Raw genomic sequence first — 25,412 nt, forward strand, 5'->3', positions numbered from 1 at the left:
TAAAACAAAAATGTCACTTTGTCCTTAACAATTAACATAACAATTCACTCTCTCCATAAAAACTACCAAATATATCCCTCTGTCCTGAAAAATAAAAAATAAACATCACTCTGTCCTTAGAAATCACCAAAAAACATCACTCTGTCCTAAAAAATTAACAAAAAAACATTATGCCACTAAAAATTAACAAAACATCACTATGCCCTTAAAAAAACTCACTCTGTCCCTAAAAATGAAAAAACAATCTGTTCTGAAAAAATACCAAACAAACCAAAATTAACATATTTTTTTTATTTTAAAAAGTTACTGTCTTTAAAAAATGTAATTCTGTCCTTAACAATATTTAAAAAATGTCACTCTGTTCTTAAAAATAATTGTAAGCTTTTTACTCTGTCCTTAAACATGTTAAATAAAGCAATACATATATTGAAACTAATAAAAAGAAATGCTGATGATGCTGATTATTCTACAAAAAAAACAAAAACTTTTAATAATCAGCTGCTGTTCATTTCATACAATGAATAATCCTGTGGATACTAATAACAAAACAATTTATGATTTTACATTTACAGCATCCAAACTGTCTCATGTTTGTTTTTCAATGGACAGCAGCAAAATATTCAAACAATGCTAAAGAGGTTTTTTACTGAAAAATAAAACCCATAAAAAGCAGATTTCCTTTATTCCATTTATTTATTTCACAGTTTAACAATCCAGTCAAAAGTAAAGGATATACCACATCATCCAGCAAGTGTTAATCTGGTAATTCAGCACTGAAATAGTACAATCATGATTGTTTAGCTGGGAATAAATAATTAGACAGAATTATATTCTTCAGCAGTAGATTGAATGCAATAATCAGAGTCCCTTGATGGCCTGTGTTGGCATCCATTCACAGTTCTTTACACCAAAAACTGTATTAGCAACACTGTGTCTTTCTTCTTCTTTCCTGCAGCTACGCTGGAGAGGAAAGATTCTTTACTTCCATTGGCAGACTGTCAGCAGTTAACCAACTCAACACAATCAATATTCTGGAACATCACTGGAATCATAAGAAATCCTTAACTAGACTACCATTCCCAAAAAGATAGCCTTGCACATCAACATCATTGATGTCCATCCTGCAGAGAGATGAAGAACAGTGGCATCATCTTCAATTACAAACCTTTACATGGCTTTAAAAATGACCAATTTATTATTAGTACAAAATAAGGCATAGAAAAAAATTTCTCATGTTATCAAAAAAAGTCTCAGATAGTTCCTGTGTTCTAAGGTTCATAAAGCAAGATTAGAGATATGGAGATCTCCCCTGTGGAGAAGGCTGTAGAGGATTCTCGTAGTTGTGCCTCCTCTCTGGTCTGAAGAAAGAAGGCAGTGTGGCCAATATCTCACAGCGTTGTGCGAAGCAGCCTCACTGCTCGCTGGTACAGCTGCTGAACAACTGTCACCAGGTTCCTGTAAGAGATAATAGAGAAGATGCTAGCAGTTTCATATACAGCAAGCAAAACGGCCTAAAATCACATCAGAGATCACAAGTAAAAATTTTAATTCAAGATCTCTGTTATACAATTTTACTAGTAGAGATTTACTCTCACTTCAGAAATCAGGCATATAATGCTGACTAGTAATAACATCAGACCTACATACATACATACATGCTGACTTGTCTTGCAGCTAATCTGTCAGTTTTCTGACAATTTTATTAAACAAAAGGACTTCATAAGCCAGCCTCTTTTCGACTGCTGCTGTTGTAGCATTGTCGAGTAGCCAGCCACGTTTGAAGGAAAGCGCAGCGAATCGGTTCCAATACATTAGCTCACAGACACCTTGTGCTGATCGACATCACCCTTTAGAGTGATATGGGGAGAAGTTGTAAGTTATTTGTTTTTTTGCATGACATTGATGATTTATTTATTATGGTCAGATTAATCACTTGGACTTTAGCAGTACTGTCCCATTATTAACCTTGAGTCTTATTATCCAGTAACTAACTAACTAATTAGTAACCAGAGTCAACAAAGTAATGCATAACAGGCAGGTGTCTAAGGATTTGAGCCTTAGGCCATGCTTCATGCTAATGGCCATTTTCCACTGAAAGTCCATTTCAGCATGAATCTGTTTATTTTCTTAGGGTCTAAAGAAGCGTTTAAGAGTTCCGTTTATTTATTTATTTGTACAATTATAGCATTTAGTTGATGGTCTTATGCAAAGTGATTCACATTTGAATTATGTTCACAGGCAGGTCTTCCCCAAAAGCTTACAGGGGTGGCATGTGTGGGTTTGCCTAAGCTTTGTGCCATCTTTATTTGCTATATAGAACATATGTTTTTCACAAAGGATTCTTTGCATATGTACAATTGTTTTTTATCTTAAAAAAAAGCTTTTGGGAATACAATGGATAATTTAAACATTTAAATTTAAAGTTTAATTTAGAACTCTTGAACAACCCTCTTTGTATGGTTTATCTCAATGCCTAGGCAAACCCACTACCCTTACAAAAAATGTATAGTAATACAGTAATACTACTGCTTTTCTTTTTTTATTTGTATCCCCAATTTTCTCCCCAATTTACAAGGCCAATTACCTAACCCACTCATTAGGACTCCCCCATTACTAGTAATGCCCCAAAACTAGCACATGACTCCTCCGATACATGTGAAGTTTTCGAACTGCTGCTGATGCAGCATTGCAGAGTAGCATCACAGCACACTCGGGGGAAAGCGCAGCAACTCGGTTTTGATCCATCAGCTCACAGACACCTTGCGCTGAGCGACATCACCCTACGAGTGATTTGGGGAGAGAGCGCATCTAAACACCAAGAGTCAATTTAACATGGCCAGGTCAGGAAGCCAGAGTATGAAAATTTCTACAAAATCGACATGAACAAATCAAACATCCTCACAGACAGAGGATTGAACCCACAGAGCTGGTCCCCAAGTTAAAAGCGTACAAGTTATGGGCTAATGATCCTAATAAGTAATTTATAATTATGTATACTGTTGGTTAGTTGGCTAGTCTCTGATGAGTACATAAAAAGTACACTTGTTTTGGTTAAAAAAAGTATAATAATATTTTATGTATTTCCAGAATATGTGACATGTAGAGTACAGACTTTGGGAACTTTTACAATGGGTACATCAGTTAACAGTTTAACCTTAAACATGACTGTTTATTTTACAGAAACAGCTATGCAACTGTACAGGTAAGTCATTCTGGATGAGCACATTTGCCAAATGCCATGAAACATAACTCTAGTCATTGCCTATTAATTGTTCATAGCAGCTCCTGAGACATGTTGACCTCATCCAACCCAAAAAGAAAATCATTGAGCCCCCTGGTGTCATGGCACATTCCAGTCACATGCCAACAATGGCACCTCGGTCAACATGGCAGAGAACTGCAGGCATGTCACACGCCCACAATGCAAAACAGGACGAACTCCACGAACCCAGGTACCACAAACACCACTCATGAAACTCACATCAACACAGAAAACAAACCAAAAAAAATGTAAAATACAAAAATACTTACCGAGCCCCGTGAGAAACACAGTTGTTCCTGTCTGGATGGAGGCAAAAAAGGGAGGCCACACAGTACATACAACACAAGAACATGGACAGTAGTCTCCTCTTTAAAGACATCTTCAGCTCAGGGCTTTAAAGAACTTTCACAGAAGAGTCAAAAGTCACTTCCAGCTCTCTCCTTCCCTCCTGAAACCGCAAGCACTCCAGAAAGTTTCTCTCCTTGGCCTTCCTTGACCCAATGGGCAGACAGCTACGTGTAGCTGAGGAGTGGGCACCACTCTATGCAAACTGCCGGGGAGCAGAGTGTGGCACAATAACTGCTGACCTAAAGCTGCTTTCAATAGCACTGAACAGTCTAGCAGGGATGAATACCACATTGTCAGGCAGTTGGGAGCAGGCCTTCATTGTGTAGCGTTCTCATAAAAAGATCCTTTTTTCATCTACATGAAGGGATTGTAGCATGTTATGTGGAGCTGTTGTAGTGTGTGCAGCATAGACTGTAAACAGGCTGTCTAAATTGTGGATTTTTTTATTTTAATTAAAACCTTCCAATGAATACCATTTATTCACCATTTATAGTTTTTGGAGAAATCTGTTATTCTTTTTTTGTTACATTAAAACACTAAAATGTTGTTTCTTTAGAGTTATACAGTCAAGGCCGAAAGTGTTGGCACCACTGAAAAAAATTAAATATTAAATTTTCCAATCTTTCATAATTTTTTCTCTTATGTCCATGTACAGGGAGGTTAGCTACAATGCCATGGGTTGTAAACCTCTGGATTATGTTGCGCATCAAGGACAAAGTATCACGTCTGCAGCTGAAAGCGCTCCCATCTCTCCCACACTCAGCTCTGCCTGCAATCTGCAGCCTCCTGACTACATTGCCCAGGATGCACCACACACTGACATCACACACAATGCGATCACATAACACAGCACATGACATTTCCAGGATGCAGGTCACCTGAGTACTAGCCACATGGTTTAGCCCTATATAAGTGGCTCATACACTCTTAGTTCTTGCTAAGTATTGGCAGTTTATCCTCGTTGAACGCGTTTTTCCATTGCCTGTGTTACTTTCTCGTTTTGACCTTGCTTTGTATTACCGACCTTGATTTTTGCCTTCCCTCTGATATTGCCTTGTCTTGTTTTGACCTTTGAACTGTCTATCAACCCTGGTATGTTATCTCTTTGTTGCTGCTGTTTGCCGGTATTGGCCTTGCTTTATCTGACCACCCCTTTGTTGTATACTTTATTTAATAAAGTATAATTTGATTTGCATCTGTGCGTGTCTGAGTCCTGCTCCATCATGACACAAAAAAACATCAAGATCTCTGGAGATGGACTTGTAACCTTGTTGGGGCTACATGGAGCTCCAAACATATGGACATCAAAAATCACAGCAAGATGTCTGTACAAGGGATCAAAGGAATCTCACACAAATGAAGTATTTCCTTTGTTAAAAAGTATGATAACCACTACAATATGTTTTTTTGAATGTAGTTTCAATATTTTTTCGTTTTATTGCCCTTTTTTAAACAAGCTTTAACAATACTAGTAGTGTGTAGAGGTGTCCTATATCGTATAGTACACAATAATATGGGGAACACTTTTAAATATCGTGAACAATATTATACCCTGAAATATCGTACCATATCACTGTTCTTAGCAAAAACAAATTCACACCGTTCTCATTTCCCATGATATATACTAGAGACAGATTATATCTGTCCAGTGTCATTTATTTTACTTTAACCCTGGATATATGGAGATATTTAGAGTGCATTATTAGTATCATGACATTCTGAATTATTGACTTCTGTTACAAATCTGATAAAATTCTTATATTTTGTAATATCTCAGTTAAGGGCAGTGCCTTATCATATTGTGATATAGTGATAATTAAACTTAATCTTAATTTTGTTACAGTAGTGTATTCTTGAAATAATCTTTTTTTATTATATCGCCAAGAGTAACATAATCGCAAAAATACCATGAAATATCGTGATATTATTTTAGGGCCATATCCATCCCTAGTAATAGGTCCCAGTAGCTACCTAGCTAACAAAATTTTCCATTCCACCTTAAATATGCAGCATTCTGGCAGCTGATGCAGCTAAATGATTTAAGGTGGTATGGGAAAATCTGAAAAAGAAGCTAGCAAAAAGCTAACTTCAGTTACATTGGTACTTTAGTTAGTTATATTAGAAATAATTGTCTCAAATGTTGAACTTTAACACTCTTCTGCTTTCAAAACAGACTGACAGGGTCGCCCGTAACATGAATTATTGAATCAAGTGATTCAAGTTTGAGTAAAGCCTGATAGTGGGTGTCAGATGGATGGGACATATACTTTCTGAAGTTTGTGGGTTCATTTATTTAACATTCCTTAATCCACAGTGTCACATGGTACCAGGTATATGTCATAGATGGCATTTCGCTGAACTGTGGGTGGTAATAACCGTAACCAGCAGCATCTTGCTAAAATTGGAAGTCCCTTAGGTCAGTGCAGTGTTCTTAAGCTTTCACTGGACATGGCAAAATTTATGGGACACAATACTGGTTCCTGTCCAGTGACTTAAAGCCTGTAAGTGTACATCAGTTTTCAACCTGGCTTCATTTACAAAACTGTGTACATTTTTTGTGTTGTTGTTATTTGGGGAAATAGTATTCATTCATAAGTGGTTTATTGAAACCTTATCATGTGATTCTACTTAAGTACACACTGGGCAAAAACACACACTAAAAAAAAAAACAAACAAGAGTTTAGGAACTCCCCTCCAGTCATACAGTCGCCCTTCTCTCGTGCTCTCTCACTCTCTCTCTTTCTCTCTCTACCCCTCTCTGTCTCTCGCTCTTGGTTTATTTAGAGTTTCAGAGAAATCAGAGTAGACACCACATCAAAACAGGAAGAAAGAAAAGACTAAAAGACGGATACTTCAATAGCAATCCAGTAAAAACTCTAACCAAATGTAAACAGGAATATTTGACCAGTACTTTTTACTTTTTACTATTTTCTGAAGTCCATCTTTGTTGATTGGAACTAAAGAACCTGTGTGGACCCGGATTAGAGTTTGTTAAGCATCCATCTCTTCTTTTGGTGGGATCCAGATTACGTTAAAAGATTTATATGAGTGGATGTGGCACATTTCCCAGGAGTTTTTTTTTAGGATTCATCTGTTTTGCATTACTGTCTCAAGAAAGGACCACAGACAGTGAAGTATCTTCTGGAATATCTAGAGTTCTGCAGATCAAAAGGATTAAAAAGGATGTCCTAAAAATGACAACTTCATCAAGAGCTGATCAACACTTTTTTAAAATCTGTAATCCATCCTTAAATTGTGATTTTCTGGGGATATGTTTCAAATTCCAAACGGATTGTTGATGGAAAATAGCATCTTCAAGCAGGAAGTATGCACTACAGATCCACTGATGGGACTTGGATGACAGCCAGGCTGGACAAGGGTCGGACCAGTAAAAACCTCTGCAGTAGGACATACTTCACCCCTGTGGTGGGAACGAGACGTCTATCTCGGCACAACAAGCCAGCATAGGAACCTGAAGCTCTTTTGCTATTTGAACAGATGAAAAGAAGCTGATCTTGAGTCACTTTGGTACGGGAATAATGTGAGAGACATTTTGGGATTTTCTGTGTGAGAACTTCTGGAACCAAGGACAGAAACGGGAAGGATGAACCTCCAGAACTGTGGTACTGTGTCCTCTTCAGAGGTGAGGGACAACTATATAGAATCCATGACTTTAGTTGATCCAGTCTCACCAACTCCTGCTCAGGAGGTGATTGATGCATTTGTCATGGGCTGGATCCTCAGCGTGGGTTCTGTTTTGATCATCTCCACCAATCTTCTGGTGGCAGTGGCCTTGATCTTGCTGATTCAAAAGAAGGGCAGTCAGAGCTGGTGCTTCGTCCTGAACCTTGCGATTGCCGACATCCTAGTGGGCCTGGCCATCACCAGCATAGCCACTGATGCGGTGAAAGGGCGAGTGCCCTTTGTGCATAAGGAAGTGTGCTTGCTGCGCATGGCTTTTGTCATTGCGCCCTCTGCTGCCTCCATCTTCACCATGTTCTTCATCTCGCTGGACCGGTACTTGGCGATCAAACTGCCACTGCGGTACACACAACTCATGGGCAGGAAGATGATATTTGGAGCGCTGGTGTCCCTCTGGCTGCTGTCTACAGGTGTAGGATTCATGCCCAACATGGTGGAGGAGATGCAGCACAGTCGTAACGACAGCACCTGCACCTTCTTCTCCGTCATCGAGCCCCGGAGCATCATCGTCGTCTTCTGCGTCGTTTTCTTTCCTGTACTCTTGGTCTTCATCTATTTCTATCTGGACATCCTGAAAATCGCCTGCGGCCACCAGCGGCGCATTCGTGTGGCCATGCGAGCTGGGTCCCACTGTGTACTTCCCAACCGTTACTGGGGCCACGTCAAGGCCCTGAAGACCGTTGCGGTACTGGTGGGCTGCTTCACGCTCTGCTGGTGCCCATTTTTTGTTGTGAGCGTGGTGCAAGTTCTGTGCCCACAGTGCAAACTCTACAGATTTCTAGAAAACCACCTCTGGTTGCTGGGACTCTGCAACTCCCTTATCAACCCACTGGTGTATGCCTGCTGGCAGAGGGAGGTGCGACAGCAGCTCAGTGACATGTTTGCCTGCATTAAGGCTAGTCAATGTTGCATTAAATGCTCTAATGCAACAGAAGGATGTCACATAGACCAGACGATGGCCACTCAGATGATGGCCACACACACCAGACACCATTCTGTTGACCAGACATTGCCTTGCCAGTATACCTTTACGGAGCCCACTGCATTGCCTCTTTCTGCATGAACATTCTGTCAAAACCGTGTGACAAACAACAAAGTCCTTTCAGTTCAGTGGACACAGGAAACTGTTAAGTGCTTCTGTATCAACAATGAAATGGAAAACAACTGCATCACATAATGGATGTGCAGTCTTGTGAATGGACGTGTAATGGGACAGATGGTTTTATTTACTTTTTACTCAATTTCTTCTACTCGGCTACTAAAGTCAAAAGACAAGCACTTACAGCCTGAATGTTTCAATTCCACTTGTTTGAACTACCAAAGTAGGTCCGTAAAATGTGAAACTGTTTGATATACAAGCTGACTGTAGTGTTTTGCTGCTTAGCATTTTGTGAATTTTGCAGCAGTATAAAAAGGTGTTAAAAGTTAGCATTTTGTGTGCTCGTTTTTAATGTTTTCTGTTTCAGTTGCATCTGTAAATAAATTTGTGATTCCACTGTGCAAATGGTCTTTTGAAATATAAACTACAAACTGGCTTTTTAGTCAAGGTTACAATAAAAAACATTTGATAAACATTTTAAGAACGTTTCTTTTTTTGCTTTAATATTAACCACAAATACAAATATATACTTTTTTTTAGAATTGGCTCAAAAGTCTGTTGTTGAGGGAGCTTTCACCTGAAAGTCAAAACCAGAGTCTAAAAAAGGTTTATGAGTTTGTTACATTGTATACATTTAGTCTGTTTCGCTTTGGATTTACACTGTAATTTAAAAACACTGTAATTTTAAAAAGTCCAGAACGAAACAAGGTATCTTTAAAAGCACCCTGAGTTTCACTGGTTTCCAACATATATATCATAACTAATCATCTTCATAATGATTCCGGTGACATTTTGATGACATTTTAATGTCCAAAAAAGTATTCTTGCTACCAAAAATCATAAATATTATTTAAGGCTTAATATAAGACTTAATGTAAACCTTAATATAAGGCTTTCAATTAGTGCACACCAATAAAAACAGTTTTTCAGTAAATTCAATAAAAACAATAAAAGTGCTGCATTCTATTCTCCTACTAGGAAAGTTGTGAGAGCCTCACCAACCCCAAGTTCAGAATCCAAGATAGTGTAAGAAGTGTAATTTGTGTGTTATTAAATCAACTATACACACAGTGCTGCCCAACCTCTATCTGTGGAAAGGATTTCATTTTGTTTAAATGTGTAAAATACTAAATAATGCCTTGTTATCAACTGGTATCACTAACAATGCTAAGCTGGGACAATGCTAACAATAATGACTGATGTCTGAATGTTTATCTGGAGTAAAGTTAACTTAGGTGTGACGAAATTCCCAGCTCCAACATCCGACATCTGAGGTAAGCGGAACACAGTCCATTTTTTATGGTTTATTCTTATCTACACGTGAAAGAATCAGATAAGTACATGCTACTGATACTTCTCAATGAATAAAGTATCATTCATCAAAATTATTTTACTGTGCGCTTTTGTTGTTTGTGGTAATTGTAAAAATACATTCTCGCTGTTGGCAACAATGGTGTTCAAGTTGTTTCCAACCAAACCCACCTAAACAAATTCTGCATTAACGTGCTTGATGTATTTTTTTATGTTGTATTGACTCTATGCTAAATAACATATGCTACTTGAAGATGCCAAATTTTTTTTTTACTATTTACACATAAAACGCACATGAATGTTTGATATTTAACCTTTTTTATATGCTTAGTGACCTTGGAATGCTTTCACGTCCGTGAAAATTAAATGTACAGACTTGTGGATCTCTTTAGGTTGTGTTTCTTAGTTGTGCTTGTGCTGCCTTCAAGTCGTGTCGGAAATATTTTATTTATGAGATGAGAGCACAGGAATGCCACCACAAACTCGTATTTACCGGTGGGAAACTTACATTTTTATGCTGCCTTTCCAAGTCCTCCTTGGAAAGTCCTATTTACGAGGTTTGAGGTCATAATTATGGCTTAACATGCGTTCAAGTGTTTTTTTTGGTTGAGTGGAAATGGACGCCATTACGAAAATTATTTTGTTTGTACTGTTGGTCTATTATCGTCAAAAAAAAAAAAAAAAAAACAAGAGAATAAAGTGAATACGACAAGCATTAGGTGAGTGATGTTTTTATCCCATTAGTAGAACTGTGAATCATACTAGACTTTTACGTTTTTTTTTCATGCATTGCTACTGATTTTATTAGTTAGCTATTCACAAGTTTTTACTGTTTAATGTAGGAGTAGGGTCCATACTGGTAGCCACCATGACCTTTTGTTACTTTGTTCCCCAACTGGGAAACTCTGGGCTTATCTGAAAACCCAAGTTCCCCACTGGTAAATACGAGTTTGTGGTGGTGTTCATGTGCTCTCATCTCGTAAATATGATATTTCCGACACAACTTAAATCCAACCTGAGATAAGCCCTGAGTTTCCCAGTTGGGGGCGTGTCAGTATAAAGAGGTCATGGCGGCTCCTACAGTAAGCGGTAAAAACTTGAGCTTATTAGCAATGGTTTTAAGCTGTACAATTTTAAAACAAACCAAAAAAAAAGGTTTAAAACATAAGTCCAGTATAATTCACGGTACTAATGGGATACAACATCACTCACCTAATGCGTGTCTAATTTACTTAATTCTCTTGGAGTAGGGCAAAATATATCTCCTGTTTTTTATGATAATAGACCAAAAGTACAAACAAAATGATTTTCCTAATGGCGTCCATTTCCACCCGACCGAAAAAACCCAACCTCGTAAGTAGCAATATCCGAGGAAGTCTTGAAGGCAGCAATATCTATTTTCTGATAAAACCGACACCACAAAAATGAAGCATTCTAAATTCTATAGGTTCATTGGTCCATTTATCACAATATAAAAACAAATTCATGCCTAATCTAACGTTCTTACAATGGAAATAATGATGTTTTTCAATGAAAACACCAAAAAAATTAATATAAAATGATTAAACAATTCCTCTATTCCACCAATAATCATTATATCGATAATACAGCGATATCTACTATATCACTTTTACCTGTGGGGAAATCCAGCGTTTAATTTCACTGTAACTGTATTCAGCGACCGTCAGTGGACTTCAACTCCCACAATCCTCCTGGTTCCCCAGCGGAAGAAAACTCTGAGTCCTCGACGTTTTGAAAACCACTTCCATGTGTGGAGCTAAACAGAGATACAATGAAGTAAGTTAGTGCGTTATTTCCCCTCTCTTCATGCTATAATTCATTATATCTGCCTATGTTTTCATAGCGCAAGTGAGACTTTTAATACTAGGTCAGTTATTTAGCTAGCGTTAGTTATTACAGTCTTACTAAGGAGTGCAGAGTACAGAGTGAGCTGGGAATGCTAGGTTAGCTAAGCTAGCTGTTAGCTCACTTTACCTCAGTAGCCTCAGTTGTTTGGGGCTCTGACTCTACACTTACAATGCTTTTAGGCGAAGTGTACCCCTTTAATAATAATAATAATTACTATTATTATTTAATTGTCATTTTCTGGAATGTAGGAGCACAGTAAAAGCTATAAGAATAGAACACAAACATTGATATTCTGTACCAGTCAAAGCCTGGACACACCTCTTCTCTTTTAACCGGTTTTCTTTCTTTTTATATATTCTGAATTTAATATTGAGGACAGTAAAGTTATACAGGAACACAGGAGGAATGATGTTGCAGATCTTGGTATTTTTTCAGTGTCTTTATGAGGTAGAGTCATCAAAATTTTCTCAGCGTCTTGAAGGAGTTCCTGGAGGACTAACCTATATCTGCCTAAGTAAATTATTAAACTAATAAATAAAAGCAAATAAAGAAAGAAATTACGAAAGAATCAATAAAAAAGTTTAAAACAAACAATTCAGTTAATACATTCAGTATATAAATTAGTGAATAATATTTGTATTTTCCTACTTTGCATTTTTTTTATTTCTACATTTTTATTTTCTTCTTTCGATTTATTTCTGTTTTATTTTTGATATTATTTGAAAATATTGTACAATACACCCCTCTTTGTTACCATATGTAGGAACAAATACATACATAAATAACTGAATACATGAAAAAAGTATGAATAAATAAATTAAATAAGTTAAAAATGTACAAATATAGAAATATACAGAAAATCAACACGAGAATTAAGTCATCTGTGAAATTAGCAGTTAATCACAACCTCCTTGCTTTTGTTCTGCAGTCCACTTACCAAAGTGAAGCTCATCAATGAATTGAATGAGAGAGAAGCTAAACTTGGAGTTAAAGACGCAGTATCGTGGCATTCAGTGTACAAGGACAGTGCCTGGATTTTCATTGGTGAGTGACTTAATTGTGGAAACTAACTTTTTAAATTTTTATAAAATTTAAACATTCATTTTTACATGATAGTCTAAAGGTTTAGCACACTTCTCTTACATAAATTCAATAGAAAAGATTAGAAATTAAAATGGGACGCTTAGTAGCTGCTGTGCACAAGTTTGAGGTTGCTATGCCCAGTGCAAGTCTTTGTCTGTGGGGAGCCAGAATTTTAGGACCTCCATGAATGCTCTAAATTTTTTAAGCAAGGTTTTAGCATCTAAACTAAAGCCTTACCAACTGAGCAGAGCAGAGTCTTTCACTGAGGTCAAGTGGGAACAAGCTACTTTTTTCCACAAAAAAAAAAAAAAAAAAGACATTGGACCTTCAGTTACCTTTACTTTATTAATCTGTTGGCTTTACTGTATCTCAGCAGATTTAACAATATATTTAATAGTAAATATGGATGTTGCTTTTTTGGTTATATTGCAGTTGTGTGGTTTTGTTATTGATTATTCTGCCATTTTTGTTCTGCCAGATGGTGGCGGCAGTTGTCTAATTCTGGAAACAGTTCAGTTACAATAGGAGAACATACTTTAAAGCTGGTTTTCTAATTTAGCCAGGTAACCTGGGTTAAAAGTGGCCACTGGTAGGGCTCTGTAAAATTTGTTTTATTTTTGTCTTTTTGACTTCTCTCTCGGTAAGCCAGTTAACATGGGTCAAAACTACCAGTAGTACTATCCGTTAGTAGGGATCTGTAAAATCTATTTAGATTTTTAAAGGTTTACTTAATTTTTACTTTTCACATCTGGAATCTACAATCTGGTTTTAAGCCTCAAGTTCCAAGATTCTGTTTCTGTGTTCTCTGCATTGTGGTAATCATGGGGCTCTACACTAGTATTGTTTCTCAGTTCATCTCATGTTAGAAAGTTCAGCACTTCTGTGTTTCTAACATAAACAAAAACGCTTAATCTGTTCGGTGAATTAATTTGACAGAAACATGTTGACCCGTGCTGCTGTTTTCCTGATTGTACTGTACCCTGCAGGTGGATTTCCATATGAGCTGACAGAGGGAGATGTCATCTGTATTTTCTCACAGTAAGTAAATTTGGCTTACTTTTGCACTGTTTTACACATTCAGACTTGTTTAACACTCATTTTCTGTTTGTTTAGATTTTTAAGATCTCTCTTTTTTTTGTCCATCAGGTATGGAGAAATTGCAAATATTAACTTGGTGCGAGATAAGAAGACGGGAAAATCCAAAGGCTTTTGCTTCCTTTGCTATGAGGATCAAAGAAGCACCATCCTGGCAGTGGATAACTTTAATGGCATAAAGGTACAGATCAACACTGGACAATAACATGTTATATTAAATATATATGATCATAAGTTAGACCATTAGTTAAAACTCTGTAGTTTTTAACAATAACATTATTTCCACCAATTTGAAGAACCCTGTGTGATAGTTTGACTGGTCAAGGCTGAACCCTTTGTCTTTACAATAACTTTTGCAGAACCCCCTTTTGGTTTAATAGGTAACTATGTTTGAAATAGACATGTGAGTGTAAAGAACCATTTAGAGGTGTTGAAAAAAATCACCCCATAAACTTTCAGAAAGAGATCCATAGCTTTATAATTTTTCAAAGAAAATATGAATGTGCTTCATAGAAGAAGCAGAATAAAGACTTTGTTTATTTGTTAATGTTGTGAATATACAGCTCTGGAAAAACATTAAGAGACCACTTCAGTTTCTCTGATTTTGTTATTTATAGGTATATGTTTGAGTAAAATTAACACTGTAGTTTTATTCTGTCAACTGCAGACAACATTTCTCTCAAATTCTAAATAAAATTATTGTCATTTAGAGCATTTATTTGCAGAAAAAGAGAAATGGCTGAAATAACATAAAAAGATGCAGAGCTTTCAGACCTCAAATAATGCAAAGAAAACAAGTTCCTATTCATGAATTCACAAGTTTTAATAGTCCAGAAATCACTATTTGGTGGAATAACCCTGGTTTTTGGCACGTTTTCCTCCACCAGTCTTACACACTGCTTTTGGATAACTTTATGCCACTTCTGGTACAAAAATGTAAGCAGTTCAGCTTGGTTTGATGGCTTGTGAACATTCATCTTCCTCTTGATTATATTACAGAGGTTTTTAATTTGGTAAATTCATTGAAACTCATCATTTTTAAGTGGTCTCTTAGTTTTGTCTAGAGCTGTATGTGTTAATTCTGAATACTACGTGGGACAATGCACCTAAGTTTTTCTATCATTTGTACAATATAACAATCTTTACAGATTAAAGGCCGGACCTTGCGAGTGGACCACGTGGCCAATTACCGTCCACCCAAAGACTCAGAAGACATTGATGATGTCACCAAGCGCTTACGGGAAGAAGGCTGTGCCCCCAAACTGCCCTCTGCATCATCATCTGAGTCAGAGTCTGAAGAGGCGTACCTTGTGCCGATGAAGAAGCCAAAAAAGGGTAAATAAGTTTTTGGCTCTGACTATTTGTTTTAGCCATAAATTATACATTTGTGGGATGCAGCTAATATAGTGCAGCTGAATGAGTAATAAGACAGAATAATTTATACTGGACAATAAGTAATTTATTTGATTTCACAGTGCAGTGTGGACTCACAGGAATCATAGGCTTTTATGAGCCATTTGTATGGCATAAACTAGCTTCTTTGTGTTTTGCCATCTAGCAGCTTATTTGCATAAAAGTGACAGAGCCCTTAAAGAGCTCATTCTTAGAGACTGAAACTGTCAAGAATAAAGCTTTTGTGAGAGTGATTTTGGCTAAACTACTCCACTCCAGCCAGTGTCTTTGAACATCACAGCTAAAACCCTGCCGTTAGCCGAAGCCGACTGCTTTTGTGATTTCATGATGTTTCATAAAGTTTAAAATCATTAATGAGCCACCTCTGCTAAATGTGTTAAGGAAACACTGTATAGACTTTGTTGGTTCGTTGTTGCGTCTACTGGTATATTAAAAGGTTTCTGTGCTAAATATTCTGTAAATTGTAGTTTTGTAACCATGATTATCTTTCTTAAAAAAAAAAACATCCAGAAAATGAAAACCTGTAAAAAATAAAATGTTTTTGGTTGATTTCTAATTTTCTTGTTTGGTATTTACAACAAAAAAATAAGTTTTGGGTGCATCCCTAGTTTAAATATACAATAAACAGGTCTGGGGAAAAAAAATAAGAGACCACTTAGAAATGATGAGTTTCTTTTTTTTTTACCAAATTGAAAACATCAAGAGGAAGATGGATGATCACAAGCCATCAAGCCAAGCTGAACCGCTAAATTTTTTTCATCAGAAGTAAAGCAGCAAAAAGTTATCCAAAAGCAGTGTGTAAGACTGGTGGAGAAGAACATGCCAAGATGCATAAAAAACTGTGATTAAAAACAGGGTTATTCCACTAAATATAAATAGCAAAATCAGAGAAACTGATTCAGAAACTGAAGTGGTCTCTTAATTCTTTACAGAGTTGTATATGTACCTAACATCATAAAATCTCACCATGTCCAGTGACTGGCAGGTTGTTGCTGTTAATAATAATAATAATAATAATAATAATAATAATAATAATTCTTCTTTTTTTATCAGAGAAAAAAGAAAAGAAGAAAAAGAAGAAGGAGAAAAAGGAGAAGAAGAAGGCACTAAAAGAAGAAAGGCGTGAGGCACGGGCCAAATCTCCCTCTATTCCCCCTGTCAGGGTCAAGAAAGAGAAAGAGGATGAGGGCTATGAGAAGTACACCCTGAAGGGGGCGCCGGAGTCCAGAGGTGAGAGTGCTGGACAAGAGACCAGGAGCAACTGGGACAGACTGGAGTACACGGATCGAGCCAGAGATCAGCATGGGAATGACAGGAGAGAACGAGGGAGGGACAGGGAGAGGGACAGAGAGGAGGAGAGGAAACCAGATAAGAGCAGAGACGAGGTGAGATACAGAGAGGACCAACGTCAGCGTGAGTACAGGGAGAGGGAACGAGAGAGGGACAGAGGGAGAGAGGGAGATAAAGAGAGGGGAAAGGAGAGTGAAAGAGAAAGGGATTGGGATCGGGGTAAGGATAATGAAAAGGACAGAGAGAGGGAAAGGGAGAGAGAAAGAGAACGGGACAGAGATCGTGGCAGAGACAGAGATATAGATCGAGGGAGAGACAGGGATAGGGACAGAGAAAGAGAAAAAGCAAGGGATCGTGAAAGAGATCGGGACTCTGATAAAGGCTCTGCAAAGCACAGAGATCACAGTCGAGACAGAGAATACAGGCGAAGCTGAAACATGCACAGAAACTCATTCTGTACTACTCTGCAGTCTTTCAGTGTGAGATCTGCTGTTCTGGTGTCAGTTCTGAATAGACATTTTGGTAATTTCCCTGCTTTTAAGGTGTTTTCACACTGTGTGGTCTGTACCTTGAAACTTTGTTTATAGAAAAGAGGTGATCTCGATCCAGATCAATGGAACCAAGCTTCAATTCGTTTGCAGAGTGGAAACTTTTTTTATGAATGGTTCTAGAAGTTGAGGTTAGCCATTTTCACCTGTCAAACAATAGAGGAAGAAAAAGGGGAAGCCCTGGTGTTGTGCTGAAATCCATGTTGACTCCTGTATCTACTGTAACTGTAGATTACCCTCTTTTATAAATAGAAATAAAATAAATCTAATTTATCCTGTGCTTTTGAGGGGTGTCTGATTCTAGCTTGGGGAAAGAATTTTGTACAACTCCTGGAAAGGCATCTTACCAATGGTTTAGACATTTCGCACAGTTACAGGAAGTGTGGGCAAGCCTTTACCTCCTGTTTACATAATAATAAAAGAAGAAAAAGCCCTTGTGTTGTGCGAAATTTGATTCCCTGCCGTGCACAAGTATCACACAGCAGTATGAGCACAACAAGGTTACACTGTCGACTCCTGTATCTACTGTAACTGTAGGTTAATCCTCATTTATAAACAGAAATTAGATGATCTTATCAAAGGTATCCAAAAGTAGTCTGTCACACTCATTCTGCGGTGTGGTGCCTGTGCGCTTGAAGGGTGTCAGTATGAATTCAGTATGACACCTGAAAAGGCATCTAGCCAATGTCTTCACCTAGTAAGCAATAGAAGAAGAAAAAACCCTGGTGTTGTGCTGAATTCCTTTAATGCGTTCACGCCTCACACAGTTGCCTGAGCTCTTTTGATTCCTCACGTATCTACTGTAACTGTAGATTAACTGTTATTTCTAAATAGAAATATAAGGAATTAAGAGTTTAATCTGTTATGCTTGACTACGACTTTCAGGTGTGAAAATCCCTAACTCCTATGCTAATGACCAGGTTAATGGGTGTGTTTGAACAGGAAAATCACAGGAATTAACAAACTCTGCTCTACGCACAGATATTGTGATAGAGTGACACATGCTTCAGTCATTTGACATAAATATTTTATTAGAATTTGACGTGATATAAAGAACAAAATAGATTTATGGATAATAATACAACAGAATTTCATTATTATTCCCCCCAAAAAGAAAAACAAAAGCCAAGTAATACAGAACTTTCATTCTGTTACATTATGAAATGACACTTAACTGATGATTATTTTTGAAAAAAAAAAAGCACAAGACCAAACAAACAATGTGCACATAAATCATAATCAATCATCTTCTACCCGCTCAACAGGAATCCAATAACTTCAAATTACTTCATTGCTAATATTACAATCAAATAAATTCTCTAGAGTCACATTAACATAGTTAACCATCTAAGAGGCAAACTTACACAAATATACTCTGAATAAATTAACATTTGTCAGCTGAGGAACAGAAGAGGAATGTTTGGGTGAAGAGCAAGGAACCTAACCAGCGACAGTCTCAAGAGTTCTGGAGGGGAATATGAAGGAAAAAAGAAGGCATTGGGAGAGCTAATATCTAACATAATACCCAGTTAACGTCATCTACTCTTAACTCCAAAATACCAAAGGACATGCCACTGTCGGATCTATTTAGAGGACAGGGTAGTTAAAGGTGATCTGCTATTAGCTTCCTCAGGTAAGCCTGAGAGAGAGAGAGGTTCTTTATGCCAACTGTTTTGTCATGGTTACAGAAACGTAGCTGCATTACAGAACATCCCCCGTGTATTTAAAGCGACTAAACGTAATGATTACAAAACCTTTCCTCAGATCATTTTAAACTGCTGTTAAAAACTAAGAGCAATATCTTTGGAAGTAGAAGATTTGTGTTCTTGTGTTGTAAAGATATATATATATATATATATATATATATATATATATATACAGTTTTTTTTGCTTTCAGATTTAAATGAATTTAAATGTATTACCTCATGATAACCTCCTATGCATTGAAATAAGTTGAACTTTCCATGTAGATCCTTATTTTTCACAACATTTAAACCTAAAAGAATAGGTTGATCATACATGTAATGTTGCTAATAAAAACTGGAAGACAAAAGGCTGTGTTCAAATTACATGCCTCAGTTTTTCAGCTTAGATTGCATTTGGTTATCTTGATTATTCACATTTATAAATGTAGAAAAAATGTAGTCTAACATGTCTTAAAGGGATGGCAGGTTTACACTGCTATACAATTTGTCTCAAATCTGGCACACCGAGTAGTCCAGCAGGCTAAGAGCTGCCAATATGATCAGGAGATCGCTGGTTCAAATCCCTGTCATGCAGCTTGCCATCAGCTGTCAGAGCCCTGAGAGAGCACAATTGGGCTTGCTTTCTCTCTGGTTGGGTAGATGGTGCTCTTTTCCACTCATTACTTCTGGGGTGATGTCGATCAGCACAAAGGCGTCTGTGAGCTGAAGTATCGGAACTGAGTCACTGCGCTTTCCTCAGAGTGCGCTGTGATGACTACATCAGCAGCAGTTTAACAAGAGGCAGTTGCTGAGTTCACATGTATTGGAGGAGACGTGCTAGTCTTCACCCTCCTTTCATCCTTGTGTTGTGGCATCACTAGTGATAGGGGAAATACAGCTGAAGAGCAGCTGAGTGTGTGGGACAATTGGTCTAGCTAAATTCGAAGAAAATGGGGGGAGGAACTAAAAAAATAATAAAATGATTTTCAAATCTATCTCAGGTTTGTGTTTACATTGGCATCTTTTGTGAATAGGCCTAATCCAGATATAATCCTAAACTTTAGACACATAAAGTGACCAATATCTATCTGTAATGTAAACAGCCCTGTTCCTAACTGCTGCCCTGCTGGTGTTGTACCAAATTTCTAGTCCCTGTCAGAATCTGACTTACTTAAGCAGTATTATTTTAATATTTGTGAAGAAAAACCCAAATAATGGTACTTTATATGTAATATTTATTTTAATTATGAACAGAAACAATAGGAGTTGTGAGCATATTGTATGGTATATACAAACACACTGCGGATACAGATTCTGACAGGGAGCTGGAATTTGTCACAACACTGCTTCTGACTGGCATTAGCACTAAACATGATTCGGATATGTTTCAAATCTAGGACCTCATTTTAAGTGACTGTAATTTGATTTTAAATAATCAGACCTGTCTACACAGCCCTGAACCAAAACAGGATTCACTTCAGCCTGGTAATGTGAACATAGCAATAGTCACCAATTTTCAATCCCCACAGTAAATACAGTTAAATCCCAGACATGACAGTGGAAATTCCAAACATCTAGAAAAAAGATGATAAATACCATAAGCAGCTATTTTTTTAATAAGGCAATACATCTCCCTGGAAAGACAACCCTTTCCAAAGCCAAAAGTTATTTTGGTATCTGCACGGAAGGGTTCAAAACAAATGGATTTAACATGCATTTTGCTATCAATTTGTATTTCACCACTGGCTGATTTATGCAAATTTGGGGCTCATCTCTAGTTCAAAGTCACAAATAAAGTTTTCCAATTCCACTTGTTCATTTCTGGCAACCTAGCCGGTGAATATTGATGCTCTGATTGCAAACTGTGGCGTTCTCCCCAGCAGGCCACCTGCTCCCGTCATCAAAATGTATTTATTCAGTGCCTTGTCCAGTTCTATTAAGGGGCGTCTGGAATGCTGGGGGTTTGAAACAGATGGCTGGCAGTGTTGTGACAAGGTTTGTGGAAGGCTGTTAGAAAAGCAAACCTGAGGGTTTACTCTAGAAACAAACTGTATTACAGAACAGACTGACTGTATTTAAGAAAAGACAGAAACAATAATTCAACTGTCATCAACCACTAATTCTTGGTTCCTCAATTGCGGATTCCGCCACTTATTTTATTCTCTATTGCACAAAAGAAGAGCTTCCCCCCTCATTATGTGGGGAATGTCCTTTTCCCCTCTAGAAAGTAAGTGCTTGGCGTTTGCTCACAGGCTCGTGGTTAGCATGAAGGAGATCCTCCCACTCAACGTGCCTCCAGTCATATAGACGTACAGACTAGGTCTTTTGTTTACTGACTTCAAACCGATATTAATGGCAGTGTTCCTGCTGAACATATTGCGGCCTACAGGTTACAGCCCTCCAGAGGAATTATCAGTTGATGTTAACTCGTGCCTGGTTAACCTTTGACAAGGTTTGAGTGCATTTACACGCATTTTCAATGCATAATTCAAATTAATGCAGAACTTCAGTGTTTGTCGGTAATCGGATCGATGCGTTTACATGAACTTAATCAGATAATTGAAAAATTTGTGTGAGTGGAGTTTACATGAGTTAGGCAATAATCAGATTTTTTCTATTTCAACCAGCCAATAATCTCAGTTTTTTAACACACTGAGATGCAATATGAACAAACATCAAGTAGAAGATTCAGCATTGCTCTGAAAGTGTTTTCTGTCCCAGGTGCACAAACTGAAAAATCTCAGAATACTCCGGTTAACATGGACTCAGAAATACAATTACTGTTCGCACACAATCCAAGTGAAGCATCCAAGCCAGGATGGATTTACTGATTCACTGATTTTAGGCTGCCAGTATTTGGCTTTTTCTCCACTCGCTGTATCATCCTACACGCACAGCAATGACAATTTTAAAAACTGTGTAGGAAAGTGTCCTTGAACATGTTTATAGTCATGCCTTTTTGTTTAGCATTTTAACTCGATTCATGTTCACCGCTCTGTGTCAGTTCTTAAACACAAAGCGCAGTGGTTAGTGTCATTTTTGGCACCTTTTATAATTAAAAAGAAAGACGAAATGGGGAGGAAAGCATGGTTTCAAATGGTAGGGACTTCACAAACAGTGGTCATTTCATGTAAATTAGCATCATTGCGGGGTTTCCTCAACAGCGCATCTGTATCCAGAACTTCACTTCCGTGCTCTATTATCCCCCGAGCCCTAATTAGCATATTCAGTTGCCATGGCAACCAGCTGATTAAAGCCTTGTATTATTTGTGAAGCAGATGCTTACTAGAGCGCAAATAAAGTCAAAATAAATTCCTTCATACTTCATGTTTGACACAAACATACAAAACTCCATTAACACAAAGACAAAATAAAACCGGTACGTGGATTACAGAGAAAACATTTACATTATTAACTTAATCAGAAGTATCATGACGGAGCTGAGGGGATTCCGACTTCTGAACTAACTGTGTTCCACTGAAAACCACCTAGACCTCCAGGGTCCAGCGAGATCCATGCAGTCAGTCCACTTACAGACGTGTCCAAGGTCAGCAGAGGTATTCGAGCGGATTTGAGATAGAATTTTTAGGTTGTGTTGTGTTGTGTGAAGGATGCCGCTACTGCTAAGAAGCTCCGGGGGTGGGGGGGTGGGGAGGCTTTACGAAGGATGTCTCATGATCATGTGTCCCCATAATGCCACTATTTATGAACAAAGGCTCTTATACTTCAGTCTTTTCAAGACACTAGCGGTTTGGATCACGGTGACCTGATCTTCAGCAGAAGCCCTGCTGGGCTCTGAAAGGTTGGTCTTGTATACAAGTAAGGCGCTGTAGGTTGACTGACCCGGGGAGTTGAGGGAAACACGTCTCCCAAAATCTCACGGAGCTGCGGTTTAAAGAGCTGGAGCGGTAATCAAGCTAGACTAAATAAACCAATAAAAAGAGACGTAACAATAACACAGCAAATAACAACAAAACTAGGTTTGTGTGAGTATTTACAAAGTGTGTCGTCAGTTCTCTTTGATTAGCTTGGATAGAAAAAGAGGGGTTAAGTAAGAAACATACATACATACATACAGGTACTCTTCCTGAAACCCTGAACCAGTCCAATGCAGCATCTGCATCCAAGAGCAAAATTTTTAAAGTTCATTCCAAAGTTCATTTTAAACCATGCAGGCTCTTATTGTTTACATGCTGGACCGTTACTTTATGTCACGAGAGCCCAGAGTGGTGCTTGAGGACCACAGTGCCAAACAGAGGCCAAAGAAAAATGCAGCAACTGTAGTTGAGTAAAAATTGTTGTCTGAGGAGAACTGCAATGACATATTTGGCTAGACAACAGAATTCTAAAGATATTTTTTTCTGTTTCTGTAGTTACTATTTTCTGCCTTTGCAGGGCAGCACAGTTCGAAAGCAAAAAACATTCAAGTATCAAACTCAAACATACAGCATATGAGGCTATTACTTTGAGTGAGTGACATGGGAACAGAGTATGACTAATGAGGCATGTTAGAAACTGGTTTAAGTCCTTACTTTTTCCTTTTTTCAGTAAATCAAAAACCTTGACCCAAGAAGAGTTAGAGTCAGCTGACTGACAGTCAAAAAATGAACTCAAAATGTATCTACCAACATTTTTCCTCATCTTTAACCAGTTTTACAAAGAACTCAATTCAATCAACAGTGGATTTCCATCCTTTTTTTCATTGGTTTGATGGGACAATGGTACTGAAACGACATTAAACACTTCCTAGACAGATAAAAACATGATTGAGATGAGGTCCTGACAGACATGGTGGCCAGTCATGCAATCATCCTGCAAGTGAGTTTTATTTCCACACAAATCCAGCCATTGTTCATTCATTAATTCTTTCATTCATTCATTTCTGGGCACTGCATCATATAAGTACATCTCAGACATGAACATTAGAATCTTAGCATATACACAGTCAGTCATGATTCCATCTGAAGTCAGTGCAATTTCTTTTAAGTCGTATGTTTGTTTAACATACGCTTGAGGCAGCTTTGAACGTGACAACGTGACTGCGCTCAGGCCCTGCCCTGCCCTGTCCCAGCAAACCACCCAAGCATTTCTGGGACCTGACTGATCCATTCATCAACAATGCTCTGGAGGCTCTGTCCATTAGGCTTGGCTGTAAAGTGGCTGGGCCTGGGCTGAGAGCATTCCAGTCTAGTAAGGGCCTGAGAGGTGAGAGCATTGGGGGATTGGATTGGTATCCTTGGACAATGCAAGAAAAGCTGTGTTTTAGCTGTGCTTGTTCTGGTTGCCTCGTACCAACAATATGCCACATTCTCCAATCGCAAGAAAGACCCTCTCGTTCTTTCGGCAGACAGATCTAGATCTATAGGTCAGTCTCAGTATGCCTTCTTGGACGGAACAAGTCCTGAACAGACATATATATTCTGTACACGCAAATGTATCTCCCACCTGTCATTCTTAGACCCTCCAACTCTGGAAAGAGGGAACGAACAGCAGTCATCCATTCCAAGGCTTCAATCCCTGGCAAATGGCTACTCATCTTGGGCTCTCTTGGACTTCCTCAGCACATGGAGATGGTAACGTTGATGCCCAGGTTGCCGTTGTCAGCGAAAAGGTGGGCAATGGAGGTATCAAACACGAGACAGTCACAGTTCATAATCGCTGCAGCAACTCCGTCGTGGATTGACCGTGGTGTGGCTTCCCATGTGAGCCGCCGACGATTGCCGTTCAGCTCGAGGCGGTAGGCAAAGTTCTCGGCTTGCTTGCGAGTACCTATAAGCAGCACGATCGCGAAGAACTGCTGGTGGCCCTCGTATTTCTCCTGCTTCTCCAACACCAGCATGAAGTGATGCCCGAAGCAGGACTGCATCATCACCCAGTCCACAGCTCCTGGCAGATTGATGTCCGTGGCCAGGAAGACAATGTCTTCGCCCTGCAGTGTTGTGATGGATTTGTGGGCGTGCATGAGGTGAGGCATGACTGCTTCCAGAGAGCCTTGCCATTTGCAGGAGGCCCCTGGACAGGGGCAGGTGTACGGGCGGAACTCGCAGACCTCCTCGTGTTCGGGTTTCTCGCTGTGGTGCAGTGACAGCAGGCAACCCGCTGAGGCATACTGCGGAGAAAGAGAAAAGAAGACACGAATGAGAAGGGAAGTGTGGCATAGAAAATGGGAGGCACTTAAAAAATGGGGGACAAATAACGAATGTTGGCAAAAGCTGAAAGGATTTACGGAACGGAAGCGAAATAATTGGGACAGTAAAAAGGATGGTATAGTGAAAGTGAAAGAAACAGGGCAGCAGAGCAGATGGTGAATTAATGGTAGTGCAGCTGACAGTAGAAGGTGGGACTAAATCTGAGGTGTTGGAAGCTGAACAGTGGCAGGCAGAGGCGGAACAGAGGGGGGGTGGAAAGGAGGACAAGCGAGGAGAATGAGTGAGATAAGGGATTTATGGAGGGCAGGTGAAGGACATGAGCGAAAACAAATGAAGCACTAAGGTACAGTGAGGAGATCGACAAGTTCATAAATTAGTTACGCTGATCAGTAGCTTCAACTGCTCTACGTACAGCTGACACCATATATACACCAGTCTTGCTCATCAAAACTGGGTCATGAAAGGGCAGGAGGGTGGTGTGACAGAATGAATTGTTGGGGAGTATGAGTGGGATGTGCCGGGTCAATCACTTGACGATGAATTGCTATGGTGCACAGC

At 38.6% G+C, this 25,412-nt stretch overlaps 3 protein-coding genes and 1 long non-coding RNA gene across 4 annotated transcripts in view; 2 read left to right on the forward strand and 2 right to left on the reverse strand.

The window, feature by feature from the left end:
- Nucleotides 1–674: 674 nt before the first annotated feature.
- On the reverse strand, nt 675–4,649 carry LOC111193908 (uncharacterized). Its single transcript, XR_002650788.2, has 2 exons — nt 3,532–4,649; nt 675–1,455 (listed from the first exon to the last, which is right to left on the reverse strand). It is a non-coding gene; the product is annotated as an uncharacterized LOC111193908 (long non-coding RNA).
- A 2,463-nt stretch (nt 4,650–7,112) lies between these two features.
- Nucleotides 7,113–8,841, forward strand: LOC103039895 (glucose-dependent insulinotropic receptor). Its single transcript, XM_007244568.3, has one exon. It carries the CDS (start codon nt 7,215–7,217, stop codon nt 8,373–8,375), a length of 1,161 nt encoding a protein of 386 aa, XP_007244630.3. The 5' UTR covers nt 7,113–7,214; the 3' UTR covers nt 8,376–8,841.
- Nucleotides 8,842–11,431: 2,590 nt separating this feature from the next.
- Nucleotides 11,432–17,293, forward strand: rbmx2 (RNA binding motif protein X-linked 2). Its single transcript, XM_007244440.4, has 6 exons — nt 11,432–11,519; nt 12,520–12,635; nt 13,661–13,712; nt 13,821–13,950; nt 14,918–15,104; nt 16,236–17,293. Exons 1-6 carry the CDS (start codon nt 11,515–11,517, stop codon nt 16,904–16,906), a joined length of 1,161 nt encoding a protein of 386 aa, XP_007244502.2. The 5' UTR covers nt 11,432–11,514; the 3' UTR covers nt 16,907–17,293.
- Nucleotides 17,294–18,033: 740 nt separating this feature from the next.
- siah2l (seven in absentia homolog 2 (Drosophila)-like) overlaps nt 18,034–25,412 on the reverse strand; it is a 41,810-nt gene continuing 34,431 nt past the window's right edge. Inside the window, exon 2 of the mRNA XM_007244441.4 lies at nt 18,034–24,814. Coding sequence (XP_007244503.2) covers nt 24,263–24,814 — 552 coding nt within the window. The 3' untranslated portion in view covers nt 18,034–24,262. The remainder of the gene's footprint in view (nt 24,815–25,412) is intronic.

Source organism: Astyanax mexicanus, chromosome 17 (assembly GCF_023375975.1).
Source record: "Astyanax mexicanus isolate ESR-SI-001 chromosome 17, AstMex3_surface, whole genome shotgun sequence".
Taxonomy (NCBI): Eukaryota; Metazoa; Chordata; class Actinopteri; order Characiformes; family Acestrorhamphidae; genus Astyanax; species Astyanax mexicanus.